Raw genomic sequence first — 12,732 nt, 5'->3', positions numbered from 1 at the left:
AAAGTATTATGTCTTACAAATAGATAGCTAAAAATATTGTTTAAAAAATCCAGTTTTTTCTTTATCTAGTAGGTAATATAAAGAATATGCCATCAAAAACATTCTGTAAAAACCTCAAGTCTCGCCGTAAAAAGTTGTGAGATCTATATAATACCAAGTCGATAATCTATTTAGTCTCTACTTAAAGGACCTTCTGTCTTAAGTTATTACGTATGTTCTTGTCATGCCAATAAAAAAAAATACCTTTAAAACAAATAGACCGACCTGGCCATCGCATGATTTAATTATTAGTATGTATCACACTACACAGCACGACGAGAAGTTAATGCTCCTGAAATGTTAATGGCGAATTTGTGTTTTCTTGCGATGACCAAGTCGATCTATTTGTTTTAAAGGTATTTTTTTTTATTGGCATGATAAGAACATAAGTAATAACTTAAGACAGAAGGTCCTTTAAGTAGAGACTAAATAGATTATCGACTTGGTATTATATAGATCTCACAACTTTTTACGGCGAGACTTGAGGTTTTTACAGAATGTTTTTGATGGCATCTCACTTCTTTTTGTAAAGCAAACATAAGTCCAATTTGTATGGAAAGTCGTATTTTTTTCATAATTCAACATATTTTCCTATGGGAATGTTGTTCAGTTTCATGGGCTAAACACCCTTACCCACCCTATACCCCCTCCCGTTATGCCTCATATAGTAGGTACCTATTTACACCTATTTATTTTATTTTCTACAGTAACAATAATTCATTAACTGCAAATGTAACCTTGTAATCTTATACATTTATATGGGATTACAAAGTTATTGTAGCAGTTGGTGTATCTAGAAAACTGGACCGAAATTAGAAAATATTAAATTTTTCCCATGATTAAGACACTAAACCCTATTTGTATTCTAAATTTTAAGCTTCTAAGTCTGCTAGAAGTACCTTAGACTTTTGATGATCGGTGAGTCAGTGAGTCAGTGAATCAGTGAGTGACAAAATTCAAAATTTTAACAAGCTGTCATTTTTAAACTACTGGTTCAAATTGACTGAAATTTAAAATATACCGTGTTTATACAATGACTTATTGGTTTCTGAAAATCCAGGCTTCTAGTTTTATCCACAACGAAATTATAGGGGTGTCAAAAATAGCCCGAATTGCTTCGAGAAAAGGATGTTACGGCCGTGCCGCTTTTTTTTTGCTCGACTTGCGGGGGCACTTCCGTGCCCCCAGATATATGTAGGTATATGTATATCAACAAATAACTATATTAGGCATTTTATCGGATTCGTAGTTAACTGAATGATCCAAAGGATTACTGGATTGCGATTTATATTCTGTACGTACGATCACGCCATCGAGTACCCATTATAAAATAAATAATTGTATAGATTGGCATTTACGTCAAGTTATCTTCCATTCCAGCACTGGATATTTTCCTTCAATTGTTAAAAATAGGGAAAATAAGCGAAGCTATTGATATTATATTTAGGAATACGATATTATTCAGCGACCAAAGCAACGTTTTTCTATGAATCCTAAAATATTTAGTCCACAAAATGTAAGGACCACTCTTGAAGAAACTGCTGTTACAGAGGTCATAAATAACGACAAAGATGTAACATACACATGTAGTTGTGTCAATATTAGATATACCTGCCTACAAAATATATTTACTAATCGCCTCCCTCGATAAAAGACAAGCCTCAGGGAAAACCAATTGAGCACTATCATCACTACCACAAAATAGGGATGTCATTATAGGCCAAGTAGCGATCTGGGTAGCCTGCAGCAGCATTTTTTTCGCGAATGTCAACTAGTACATCATGAATGAAGTGCCTGCTATGGAGCTGCGGCCTGAATAGGAAATCGAAACCTAAAACACTATTCAATTCCATGGAAAAAACAAAACGTTCTATCGATGATATAATCTTAAGTCCTTGCAAATATTGTTTTAAATGTAATTAGGTACCTATAACACAAACTTATATACATATTAAAACTTAATTAATATCTCCATAGAGGTTTCGGAAAATTTCGGAAAACTTCAAGTTGGTTATCAATTTATTATATGTACTAACACACTCTGAGCTAAGCTGTGCTTAAGTAATACTTGTATTATGCAGGAAAACATTATCTTTATAAAATAAATAGCAATATGTAAACGATACGATAAACAGGTTTTTCCCATGATCAAATCGGAAGCTAAAATACTTGTTCATAGGTAGGTACAATGTACAATGTACAAATATTTGACGCCCTGGTAATAATCAAAGCGTGAAATATTTTATCTGCTTATGAAGCTAGCAACCCGGTACCTATTTCTAAATAGATCTTGCATTTTTTGTAGCTACTGTAGCAATTGACTCACATAATCATGATAATTTCTGATATGTCGTCGGTACAATACTGCAACAGCAATAATAATAAGTAGCTGTAGGTACCCACCTGTTTGTTAATCATTCCTATCATTATTGCTAATCTTTAGCGTGTCGGAATCAGGATGATCATGAAAATGATGTAATATCGAAATATATTTCGTACCTGTAACTCAATGCTTACCGGAATGTTGGCTACAGTTAGTTAATTAGGTATTAATAAAAAAAGGTACCTAGACGTTGGTAGTTTGTCCAACTACAGTTGGCTAAAGATATATTTCTATTCAAAAGATACGTTAGTCGAATGTAAGGACCCCATTTTATTTATTTTACCTTACTTATACAGACGCGTAGGTAAATAAGAATGTAAATTGGGATAAATTCCCACTTAAGTGTCTAATTTTTTTATACTTGCATGTCTCTCGCTGTTGATGATGATGATTGTACGGTATAGATATTTTTAGTAAAATAATAAAACCATGTCATTCATTGAAATTCGTCCGTTTCCTACAAGGTTACAAATATTTTGGTCAATAACACTTGTCACTCACAGAAGGTATGCCGCTGAACAAGTTTGTCTGGTTTTTATTGAATCTTAGGTATATGTTACCGTTATCTGGGTGAAAGTAGATAATTTATGTGAATTTAAAATGCTATCGAATCTAAGAATATTCATAGAGGCATAGTTGTTTCTGCTATTATAGGTTATAATAAATATTGTTCTTCCATTGACATTGTAGAAAATACAAGGGTTAAGTTTTTCAGGTTCCCGAACGACGTCACCCTTGTGGCATAGTGACATGCCTTTTTTGACGTAATCACATGATTGCTGTCAAATGTCAATTGTCAATCTTCTAAAGTAACTGGATTCGAAACCTGAGCGGCATTAATTAATTATAGCCTAATAAAAATTTAAAGTAAGTGATAACATTAAATGACTCACACAAAACATGCATACAAGTTGATCGTGACATTGCGTTAAATGAATACAAGCCAGTCTCATTCAACGTAAATACTGTTATCGTACGTTCGCGTAAGAGGGAAAGAAAGCTGGTTATTGGTATTAGGTCAATGGTGTATGTGAGCCGGTAACGTGAGGCTGGCTGCTGACGTCGGCATCGCACGAGACGCGCCGGCCGCGGTCGGGCGGTCATCAGTTTGCGCCGGTTACATCGCTCGGTTAACACGTCCCGAGATTTAACGTTCACATCATTTATTTCTAACGTAAAAAGTCACAAAGATGGGTGGAAGAGTTGAAAACGTCGGCATACTCGCCATGGAATTATATTTCCCGTCACAATACGTAGACCAAACTGAGTTAGAGAAATTCGACGAAGTATCCGCCGGCAAGTATACCATCGGTCTTGGACAGAATAAAATGGGTTTTTGCTCTGACCGGGAAGACATTAACTCAATTTGTATGACGGCGCTACACAGATTAATAGAGAAAAATAATATCAATCTCCATGACATTGGCCGCTTGGAGGTTGGGACTGAAACTATTATTGACAAAAGTAAAAGTGTGAAGACCTACCTCATGACCCTGTTTGCTAAAGAAGGCGCGACTGATATCGAGGGTATTGACACAACAAATGCTTGTTATGGTGGTACGGCAGCTCTCTTTAATGCAGTTAACTGGGTGGAATCTTCATCATGGGATGGCAGGAAGGCTATGGTGGTGGCAGGAGATATTGCAGTGTATGGTAAAGGTGCTGCTAGACCCACTGGTGGGGCAGGTGCTGTTGCTATGCTGATTGGACCGGATGCCCCCCTTGTGTTGGACTGTGGAGTCCGTGCTTCATATATGACTCATGCATATGATTTCTACAAACCAGATTTAGCTTCAGAATTTCCTTTCGTAGACGGCAAGCTCTCAATCAAATGCTACCTCAGTGCTTTAGATAATTGTTATAATTTATATTGTAAAAAGATGAGGAAGAATGAACCTGACTTCAAAGGATTATTGAGCTTAGACGGCATGCTGTTTCACTCTCCATACAGTAAACTAGTACAGAAGTCATTAGCTAGAGTGTGTTTCAATGACTTCCTCAATGCAACACCAGAACAAAGAGAGAAACAGTTTCCTGGATTGTCAAATTTCAGTTCTCACAAACTAGAAGAGACATACTTTGACAGAGATGTGGAAAAGGCATTCATGACATACAGTCAAGAGTTATTTGATGAGAAGACTAAGCCATCTCTATATGTTGCTAAGAATGTAGGAAATATGTATACTCCTTCATTATATGGAGGACTTGTTTCCTACCTCATTAGTAAGTCACCAGAGCAGTTGATTGGAAAGAAGTTTGGTTTATTTTCTTATGGATCCGGATTAGCATCCACTATGTATTCTATAAACATCTGTAATGACATGAGTGTTGGATCCAAGTTGGAAAAACTGATAAGCTCTCTGCATCGGTCTGTGTCTATGTTGGATGAGAGGCAGTGTGTTGAACCAAGCAAGTTTTCAGAAATAATGGATGTAAGAACTAAAAACTATCACAGCGCACCATATCAGCCTTCAGGCTCCATAGATGTATTATTCCAAGGGACCTACTACCTCGTTGACATTGATGATCTAAGAAGACGCAACTATGCTAGGAAAGTTTAAATAAATAATGTTTTGTTAGAATTATTTGTGTGTTTTGGTGCGGGTAACATGTTGTTGGTTTTATAAAATTATTCCTCTGTAGTTGGTTAGTATTTGAGACTGTTATCTGTTTAGTGTTGGGACTTGTGTTTGTGGAATATAACAATATTATTGTAACCTATTCACCTCATTATAAGTTGTCCTACATAGGAAGCAACATGCACTTTGAACACTATTTGCACACATAGTAAATATTGTCTATGAACTGTATATTTTGTAATATAATATTGAACTATTCATATTTGAATGTAATCAGAATGGAATGAAAACAAAGACTTAACATTTAAAATATTTAAGTGTTTAAAGATGTGAACAAGTTAGCTATGATCTGTTTAATGTTCCTTATGACAAAAACTGAAGTCAATATGTTCCCATTTTGTACCATGTAACTGTATAATGTTTATATATACATATGTATAATCATAGAATACGGGAATTAACGCGAACACGCATTTTACCTTAAAATGCCTAACGTTAATTCCCGTATTCTATTATACATTAAACATGCAACGCGAGAGTTTAAAAGTTATGATATGTATAATCAGCTCAATTTTTTTTTATACAATTTTGCCTTACACCAAAGCTATTTTCAGTGTAGTAGATCAACATTAAAAATATGTTGCTATAATATATCATATTTTTACATTATGTAATAAGCTCGAACATGTTTTTAGTGCAATTCAGCAATGCAATTCATTGAATGTTTTAAAATATAAAATCCATTAAATGGAGCACTTTTATTAAACAACTTTTTGGTTAATAAATTATTTTGAACTCCATAAAATGTTTTATTACCATCAAAACAGTGTAAACGTAAAGAAAATGTTTTATAATATATAAAATTTATTTTATTTTATTTCAAATGAAGGAAAATATTTCATGGTTTAAAGCAAGCCACACTTAACCACGCAAGCCTCATATTTTTCATATGTAATTACGCAAAAAAGCATAAAAATATTAAAATAAGCACCTTAGTTTATGTCGGTAATTTTCTCATGGAATTATCGCGACGCTGGCTCTACGTAGGCGATGACGATAACCAAATAAAACAAAGCGTATGCGGTGTGCTATAAGATTTTTATGAATTAAATCCAATAGCTATCGTTAATCAGCGTCATAAAAATTCGTAGATAAGTAGCTAGTGAGTATCAATGACCTTTTATAACGGTATAATTAAGTACGTAATTTAACAGGGCATTGGAGTCGTTTCTTTTATGTTTGGCTTCAACCGCGTCATAATATAATGTCGGAAAACTTTTAAACTTTATTTAAACGTTACGTTAATTTAGTTCACGTTAAACTAAATTCTTCGTTTCTCTAAATGAATGTAGGTATCTATAAACCGTCCCTAACTTCCGATAGGAAAGACGGAAAAATCAATCAAACTTCGATTGATAACAGGAATGTAGGTAGGCTGGTAAGTAATAAGTAGCGGGTTCAATGCGAGCCCAGTTAACGAAGAGGAATGCGTGTTACCGATGTGAGTGGCCGCATGATTTGACTCCTGATTTACATCATTACAATATTACTTACACGAACACTTGCCTAGCTCACAGGGCTGCCAGGGTCTTTCTTCTAACTTCATATTATACTACTCGTCTCTTAACGATTGCAGAATTAATTATTGCTTGTGTTTACAATTCTGATGCACTGTAAAATTGAAATTCTATTCTTTGATACCTACCAGGTGAATTATATTCAGAAACTAAAGTAACTAGTCAAAACTACGTTTGATGGATAGTTGACAAGGCCAACTAAAGGTAACCTACCTACCGATTTACCGATGATACAAGGGCCTACTTACTTAGGAGTAAGTATTCAGGGTAGTATTCAGGGTAATAGTAGAGTTGCTCAGCTCAGACACAAAGAAGAGATCTTCCTCTAACGGATGATTTCTTCATACATATCTAAAGTAACCGCTAAAGCCATTGACCTTTCCTTGTCATTTGTGTAGTAAAAGCAATTCTATTCCTCATAAAACTGTTAGTTAATTCGTGAAGAAACAAATTTAACAGCCATTATCACTTTATTCCTATACTTCTACTTTTACCTCTGATGAAGAAACTGATCGCTTGTGGTTATAATAAGTTGGGCACGGCCCTTCTATGATCGTTTGATATCTGTTAAAGGACTGTTGTTTTTCATTCTCTATATCTACTGATCTTAGTGAGATAATTGCCATCCCTAGTCAAATAGTCACGACTTATGCTCGTGTTCTTAGCATTATAATAAATAATAGTATGATACTTTGATCGCTTATATAAATCAGCTTTTGAGTAATTGGACTGTCTCACGTTATGTCTAACGACTTTATACAGATAGTGAAGTTAATTAGATGAAATATCAAATACCTACATACAGTTACGGTACTTACGTTTGATACTTATATAAATATCTGTAAATTGTGTAGACTAAACATTTTCAGTTTACACGAAAACACGTAGGTATACCGGTAGATCGGGGCTACTTTTTAATACAGGGGTAACTTTAAAACGTAAAAAAGTGTATTTAAGGTAAATATTACACTATTTGAAATGTTACAATTTTATTCATAGCGATATTTAGTACCAAGGTCCGGAAAACAGAACTAGTCGCTAGCTTTTTATGAGAGCTACTTACTTATTACTATTATCAAATTTACCCAAAATTTTCCTAAAGTAACCCTAAATTACGTTCTACGGTATCCCAAAAAGATGAAATTTTCTAGTTCGACTTCTAGTTTTAACACTAAATTCTGTTTCATATGCAATTTAACTTTATTTAACATCCAGTTGTGAATTTTGTGATCGACGTTACTAGCAATCTGATTTTGCACTTAGCTTAGCCTTGGCTCTCTATTTAATTGGTTATCTTTCCTATGTTTAAGGCAATCATTAACACGTTTACTGACGTTTATTGTAAATTATATTTACTATTATGAACCAGTGTTAATCGCGAAGACAAGTATAAGGAAAACAAAGGAATGCATAAAAATTCCACCTCATACTTTATGACGGAAAAAGTATGACAGAATTAATTCTAATAATAGAAGTAAAATCATAATAGTATTATTAATAAAACTCATATCTTTAATTATGTGTACAATATACACCTTCAAGCATGATGTAGGTACAACAAATAATTTATGAATGTAATGATTATAATTACTGATAACGTTTTATATAAAAAAGCCAAACAGAGCTTCCAAAGTATCAATTTGATCATAGCAGTCAAATAAAGGTAAGATCCTCAACACAATTCTACCTAAAATAAAACATTATTGTTGTTATTTATATTCCTGTTTAACAAAAACAAAATCATTTTGCGGCGGAAATCAAAATTCATTTTTTTGTTTTCAGAAGGAACATGAAATTCTTCGTTGCTTTCGCTGCCCTTGTGGCCGTCGCCGCCGCTGGCCTGGTGTTGCCCGGCCCCACTGGCCCCGTGCCCGCCCCCACTGGTCCCGTGCCCGCACCACTGCCGTTGCCTATGCCCGCCGATATCCCCATTCCACTACCGCTGCCCAGCCCCGTCCCATCTCACCCTTTCCCCCCCACCGTTAACCCTAGTGCTCCCCTTGTTCAGCTGATCGTCAATGTCAACCAGGCCAACAGGCCCATTGGTCCTATCCCCGACAAGCCTCTTCCTCCGTGGTTTGAAGATGATGAACCAGTCGGCCCTGGCCCCGTTGGTCCCATTGATCCCGTCGTGGACCCCGTCATTGTGGTCGATGAATTGCCTATTCCCGTTGAGCCCGTGGACGTGGTCGTCCCCGTGCTGCCCGACCCCGCTATCAACCTCCCCGAGGAACTCAACTAAGCGCGTCATCTACCTCAAGAATTATGAACACGAACTAAGCATGTCAACTAGCACTATGAAGAAATTACAACAAAACTACTACGCCAGTTATCTTCCACGGATGAAAAACTTGCAGTGACATTACCATTGAGTCAATGGCTCTAAGAAATGTTATATCTATGTATCGTCTTGGCTAATAAATGTGATTATAATAAAATAATATCTTTAATTTATTCATTTTTGTAAATCTTCCATTTCCGTACAACGCAATGCAGTCTGTAGTTCATATAAGTAACATAATATAACAGAAACCCATATTCCTAATAATTCCAAACATAATTCGAGAAAAACTAAAAAGTTTAAATGGGATTGAGGAGACTCAAGGATTGTCTAACTTCAGAAAAACATAAGTGCTCGTTGTAGACGCGTCTTGAGTCTGCCGTGACTAGAAAAACCAGTCGGAGTGGTCATCCATCGATTAAAAAGACATTGCCTTAGAACCTAGTAGGAGAAGAAAGGCCGCCTGCCCACTCAATAATTGCCTGAGACTCAGTCCCTGGACAAACAGTCTAAAAATGTATCGTAAGCTTAGTTAGAGCACAGAATGTTCAATCAATAGTACAAGTTAAACTCGAGCCTTATTAAATTTTGTCTTCATAATGCTATATTTAGGTGGATGAGTGGACTTCTGGAGTTCTGGATACTTTCTTTTTATTTCAATGGTAAACACTTAGCCTTATAGTATCTTAAAAATTATTTTACTGTTAAAAGATTGCGATAGATTGGAAATAACATTGGAATCGACTTGAGATGCGACCAAGATTGAATTGAAATGTAAATACATATGTCGAGTTAGGAATGATGTCATAGTTACTCGTATTATGCCAACTCATGTAAAACACTTAAGTACTGTATTTACACGAGCATACGTAGTATTTTTTCTGAAATTAGCATGATACTAGATCAATACCGTCAAAATGTTATTTTGTAATGGAATCTTAATATAAATAAAAATGAACCACTATTGTGTATCGCATAACTTTTCAACGGTTAAACGGGAATGGGATCAATGCGATAAAATTGTACCGTAGAATGGGGTTACTTTAGGAAAAGTTGAGGTTAATTTGATTATAGAAATAAGTAAATAGCTCGCATAAAAAGCTAGCGACGAGTTCAGTTTTGCGGTTCTGGGTACTTATTTCTATACCTGTGCAATTTACCTTTCTTTCCATTTTAACCCTGCATTCAAAAGTACCTGTATTCAAAAACCCTGTATTCAAAAAACCCCGTTCTCCCGGTACTACACTCGGACGAAGTCAGGCCAGTCCGTTAGTTGTTAACATGATTGAATTTAAAATATCTGTGTAAAGTACCCCTAAAGTATAAGCGTTCAGCGAGTCTGGCGGCTAGACAAGTGATTACATGATATGTTACGAGCTTGACCTGTGCGAGAGTGATGAAATCAATTTATCTCTGGATAGTATTGACATACTAGTCACAATAAACAATACGCTGTTTTTCGCACTTCGATCTGTAGATTCTCTACAGTCGGTACCAGAGATTGACGTTTAAAATATAGCATATTTTTATTACATTTGTTGATAGCGAGCCGTAGCTCGTTTCTCTTCCACTATCGACAATCGATAACCGGCTAGCTATCGATACATTTTGTATGAAAATGTGAACAGCGCTTGAAGCGAGCGCCGTTGAAATTTTTTGAGGTACTTACATTTTAAATGTCAAACTCATGATGCTCGGTAGCATGGACTACACAAAATCGTGCTAGCAGCTGTCAATAGTCGATAGCATGAGAAAATCGCGCATCAGTGCCTCGATTCTCTATTACTATCGACTGCCGACAACCGACCTGTCATCGAGAAATTTTGTATGAAAATCTGATCAGCGCCTCTGACGGGTGTTGTAGGAAATATTTTGGCAGTACATTCTAAATGTCAAAAATTGGATACTCGACAGTACCGACTGTACAGAATCGCGCTATTGTACTACAGTATATGACAGGTCTTGTAAAAAATCTTGCACTGAACAAGGTCACTGCATTACACGAGTGTTTTTAAACTCAACCATAATTACATGATGTGTAAAAACAGCCCGTTCAGTATTCTTCTGCAAGGTTACGAGTCATTATAAATACGTTTGTAGTTATTCTTTTGATGACAACTTCGCTTGATTAAGTTTCACTCATTCATACATAATTATATAAAATCACCCTTGTTTCCCACAGGGCAGGCAGAAATCAAAGAACGCCACTTGTGCATTCCTACAAACACTTTTTGCTTCATTCATCATACATCTTGCAATACAGGACTGCCGGTTACGAGTACTATGCACTTGATCATTTTGCATCATATTATTATCATCTACTAGCTGACCCGCGCAACTTCGCTTGCGTCACATAAGAGAGAATGCGTTATAATTTTCCCCGTTTTGAAACATTTCTCGTTGCTACTCCGCTCCTATTAGTCGTAGCGTGATGATATATAGCCTATAGCCTTCCTCAATAAATAGGGTATCTAACACTGAAATATTTTTTCAAATCAGATCAGTAGTTCCTGAGATTAGCGCGTTCAAACAAACAAACAAACAAACAAACAATCAAACAAACAAACTCTTCAGCTTTATAATATTAGTATAGATGATCTTTGAATTTATTCCTAGGGCGTCCTTTACCAGCCAGTATCCATGTACTTTCAAACAACAACATAATAATATATTCAGCATGAATTAAAGGGAAAAGTAGATCCTCCCTTCAAGTGTTAACATGGCAGACGGATGCCATTAGGTTTACCTTTACACACACGCTCTTTCATGCGTGATTGTTGTTTCATGCGCGATAGAGTATGTGTGTAAATGGGGCTGATCTCAAATACTGAAAATTCAACTATCTAAAAATTAAGTTTAAATTAGCTCTACGGCAAGACCTTTGGAAATATGTGTTCATGTAGAATAATGAAACATGACTATCAGATTATGTAAGTGCTAACAATTAATAAAAAAATGTGTTGGAAAAATAATCAATGCACCGTTTTTTTCCAATTTTTTTCTACAGTTCTGATTTATTAGCTAAGTTATGTTAAAAACAAGTAATTAAGTAGGTATTATCATTATATAAGGAGTACTTAACTCTTAGGGCGATAAAACGATTTACTTTACATAATCGCATACTATTAGACAGACAAAAATAAGTCTCTATCTATTCTACCTATAATATTAATATTACGAATGTGTGTTTGTTTGTCCTTAAAAAGATAGTCGGATAGGTTGTTGGTAGGTGGTTAGACGAAATTTTATCGCGGAAAATTATTTATTTTCCACAACAAAAATACACATTTAAAATCTATCTATTCCACGGTAATGATAACTACAAATGGTAACAACTACTTATGTTACGAGTTAAGTAATTTCTAGTGACTAGGTAAGGTAGATCAAGTCGGCAGAACCTATTTCTAAGGCTGCAAAATTTGTGGTCGAAAAAAATATTTTTAATAGATGATTCTCGAACCTGTTATAAAATTAAGTAATGAATTTAGAGTATTGTTGTTAGTGTAAATGTAAATGTATTGTTTAGGAAACGCTGGGGTTCGCTTATCCTTAAATGGACATATACCCCTAAATAAATAAATAAAGAAAAAAGAAAATGTAGACCAAGTCTATAAAAATTTGTTGACTTTGTTGAAATTTTGCTTGGATATAGTTAAAGAAATAGGGTTAAAAGTAAGGTACTTTCCCAAAAACCAATTCCTAAATCTCTTTTTTTTTCTACTGCCAACCGAAGTTAAACGCAGGCGGAGCCGCGTAGAATAGATAAATAGAAATAAATGAGGATTGGTTGGGATTAAGTAAAAAAATGTATTAAAATATACTATCAATGGAATTAATTACTTTACCTATTTATAGAGTTTAAGCGCATGTGCA

At 35.2% G+C, this 12,732-nt stretch overlaps 3 protein-coding genes across 3 annotated transcripts in view; all 3 read left to right on the top strand.

The window, feature by feature from the left end:
- LOC142979735 (uncharacterized) overlaps positions 1–12,732 on the top strand; it is a 150,730-nt gene that overhangs the window by 112,438 nt on the left and 25,560 nt on the right. The window lies entirely within an intron of this gene.
- Positions 3,203–5,798, top strand: Hmgs (hydroxymethylglutaryl-CoA synthase). The gene has a single exon (XM_076125564.1). It carries the CDS (start codon positions 3,613–3,615, stop codon positions 4,981–4,983), a length of 1,371 nt encoding a protein of 456 aa, XP_075981679.1. The 5' UTR covers positions 3,203–3,612; the 3' UTR covers positions 4,984–5,798.
- Positions 8,174–9,028, top strand: LOC142980225 (uncharacterized). The gene is made up of 2 exons (XM_076125562.1): positions 8,174–8,241; positions 8,361–9,028. The coding sequence occupies exon 2, from the start codon at positions 8,368–8,370 to the stop codon at positions 8,818–8,820; it is 453 nt and encodes a 150-aa protein (XP_075981677.1). The 5' UTR covers positions 8,174–8,241; positions 8,361–8,367; the 3' UTR covers positions 8,821–9,028.

This window comes from Anticarsia gemmatalis, chromosome 17 (genome assembly GCF_050436995.1).
Source record: "Anticarsia gemmatalis isolate Benzon Research Colony breed Stoneville strain chromosome 17, ilAntGemm2 primary, whole genome shotgun sequence".
Classification (NCBI taxonomy): domain Eukaryota; kingdom Metazoa; phylum Arthropoda; class Insecta; order Lepidoptera; family Erebidae; genus Anticarsia; species Anticarsia gemmatalis.
The sequence above is the reverse complement of the archived record's forward strand: the minus strand, read 5'-3'. Positions and strand labels throughout refer to the sequence as shown.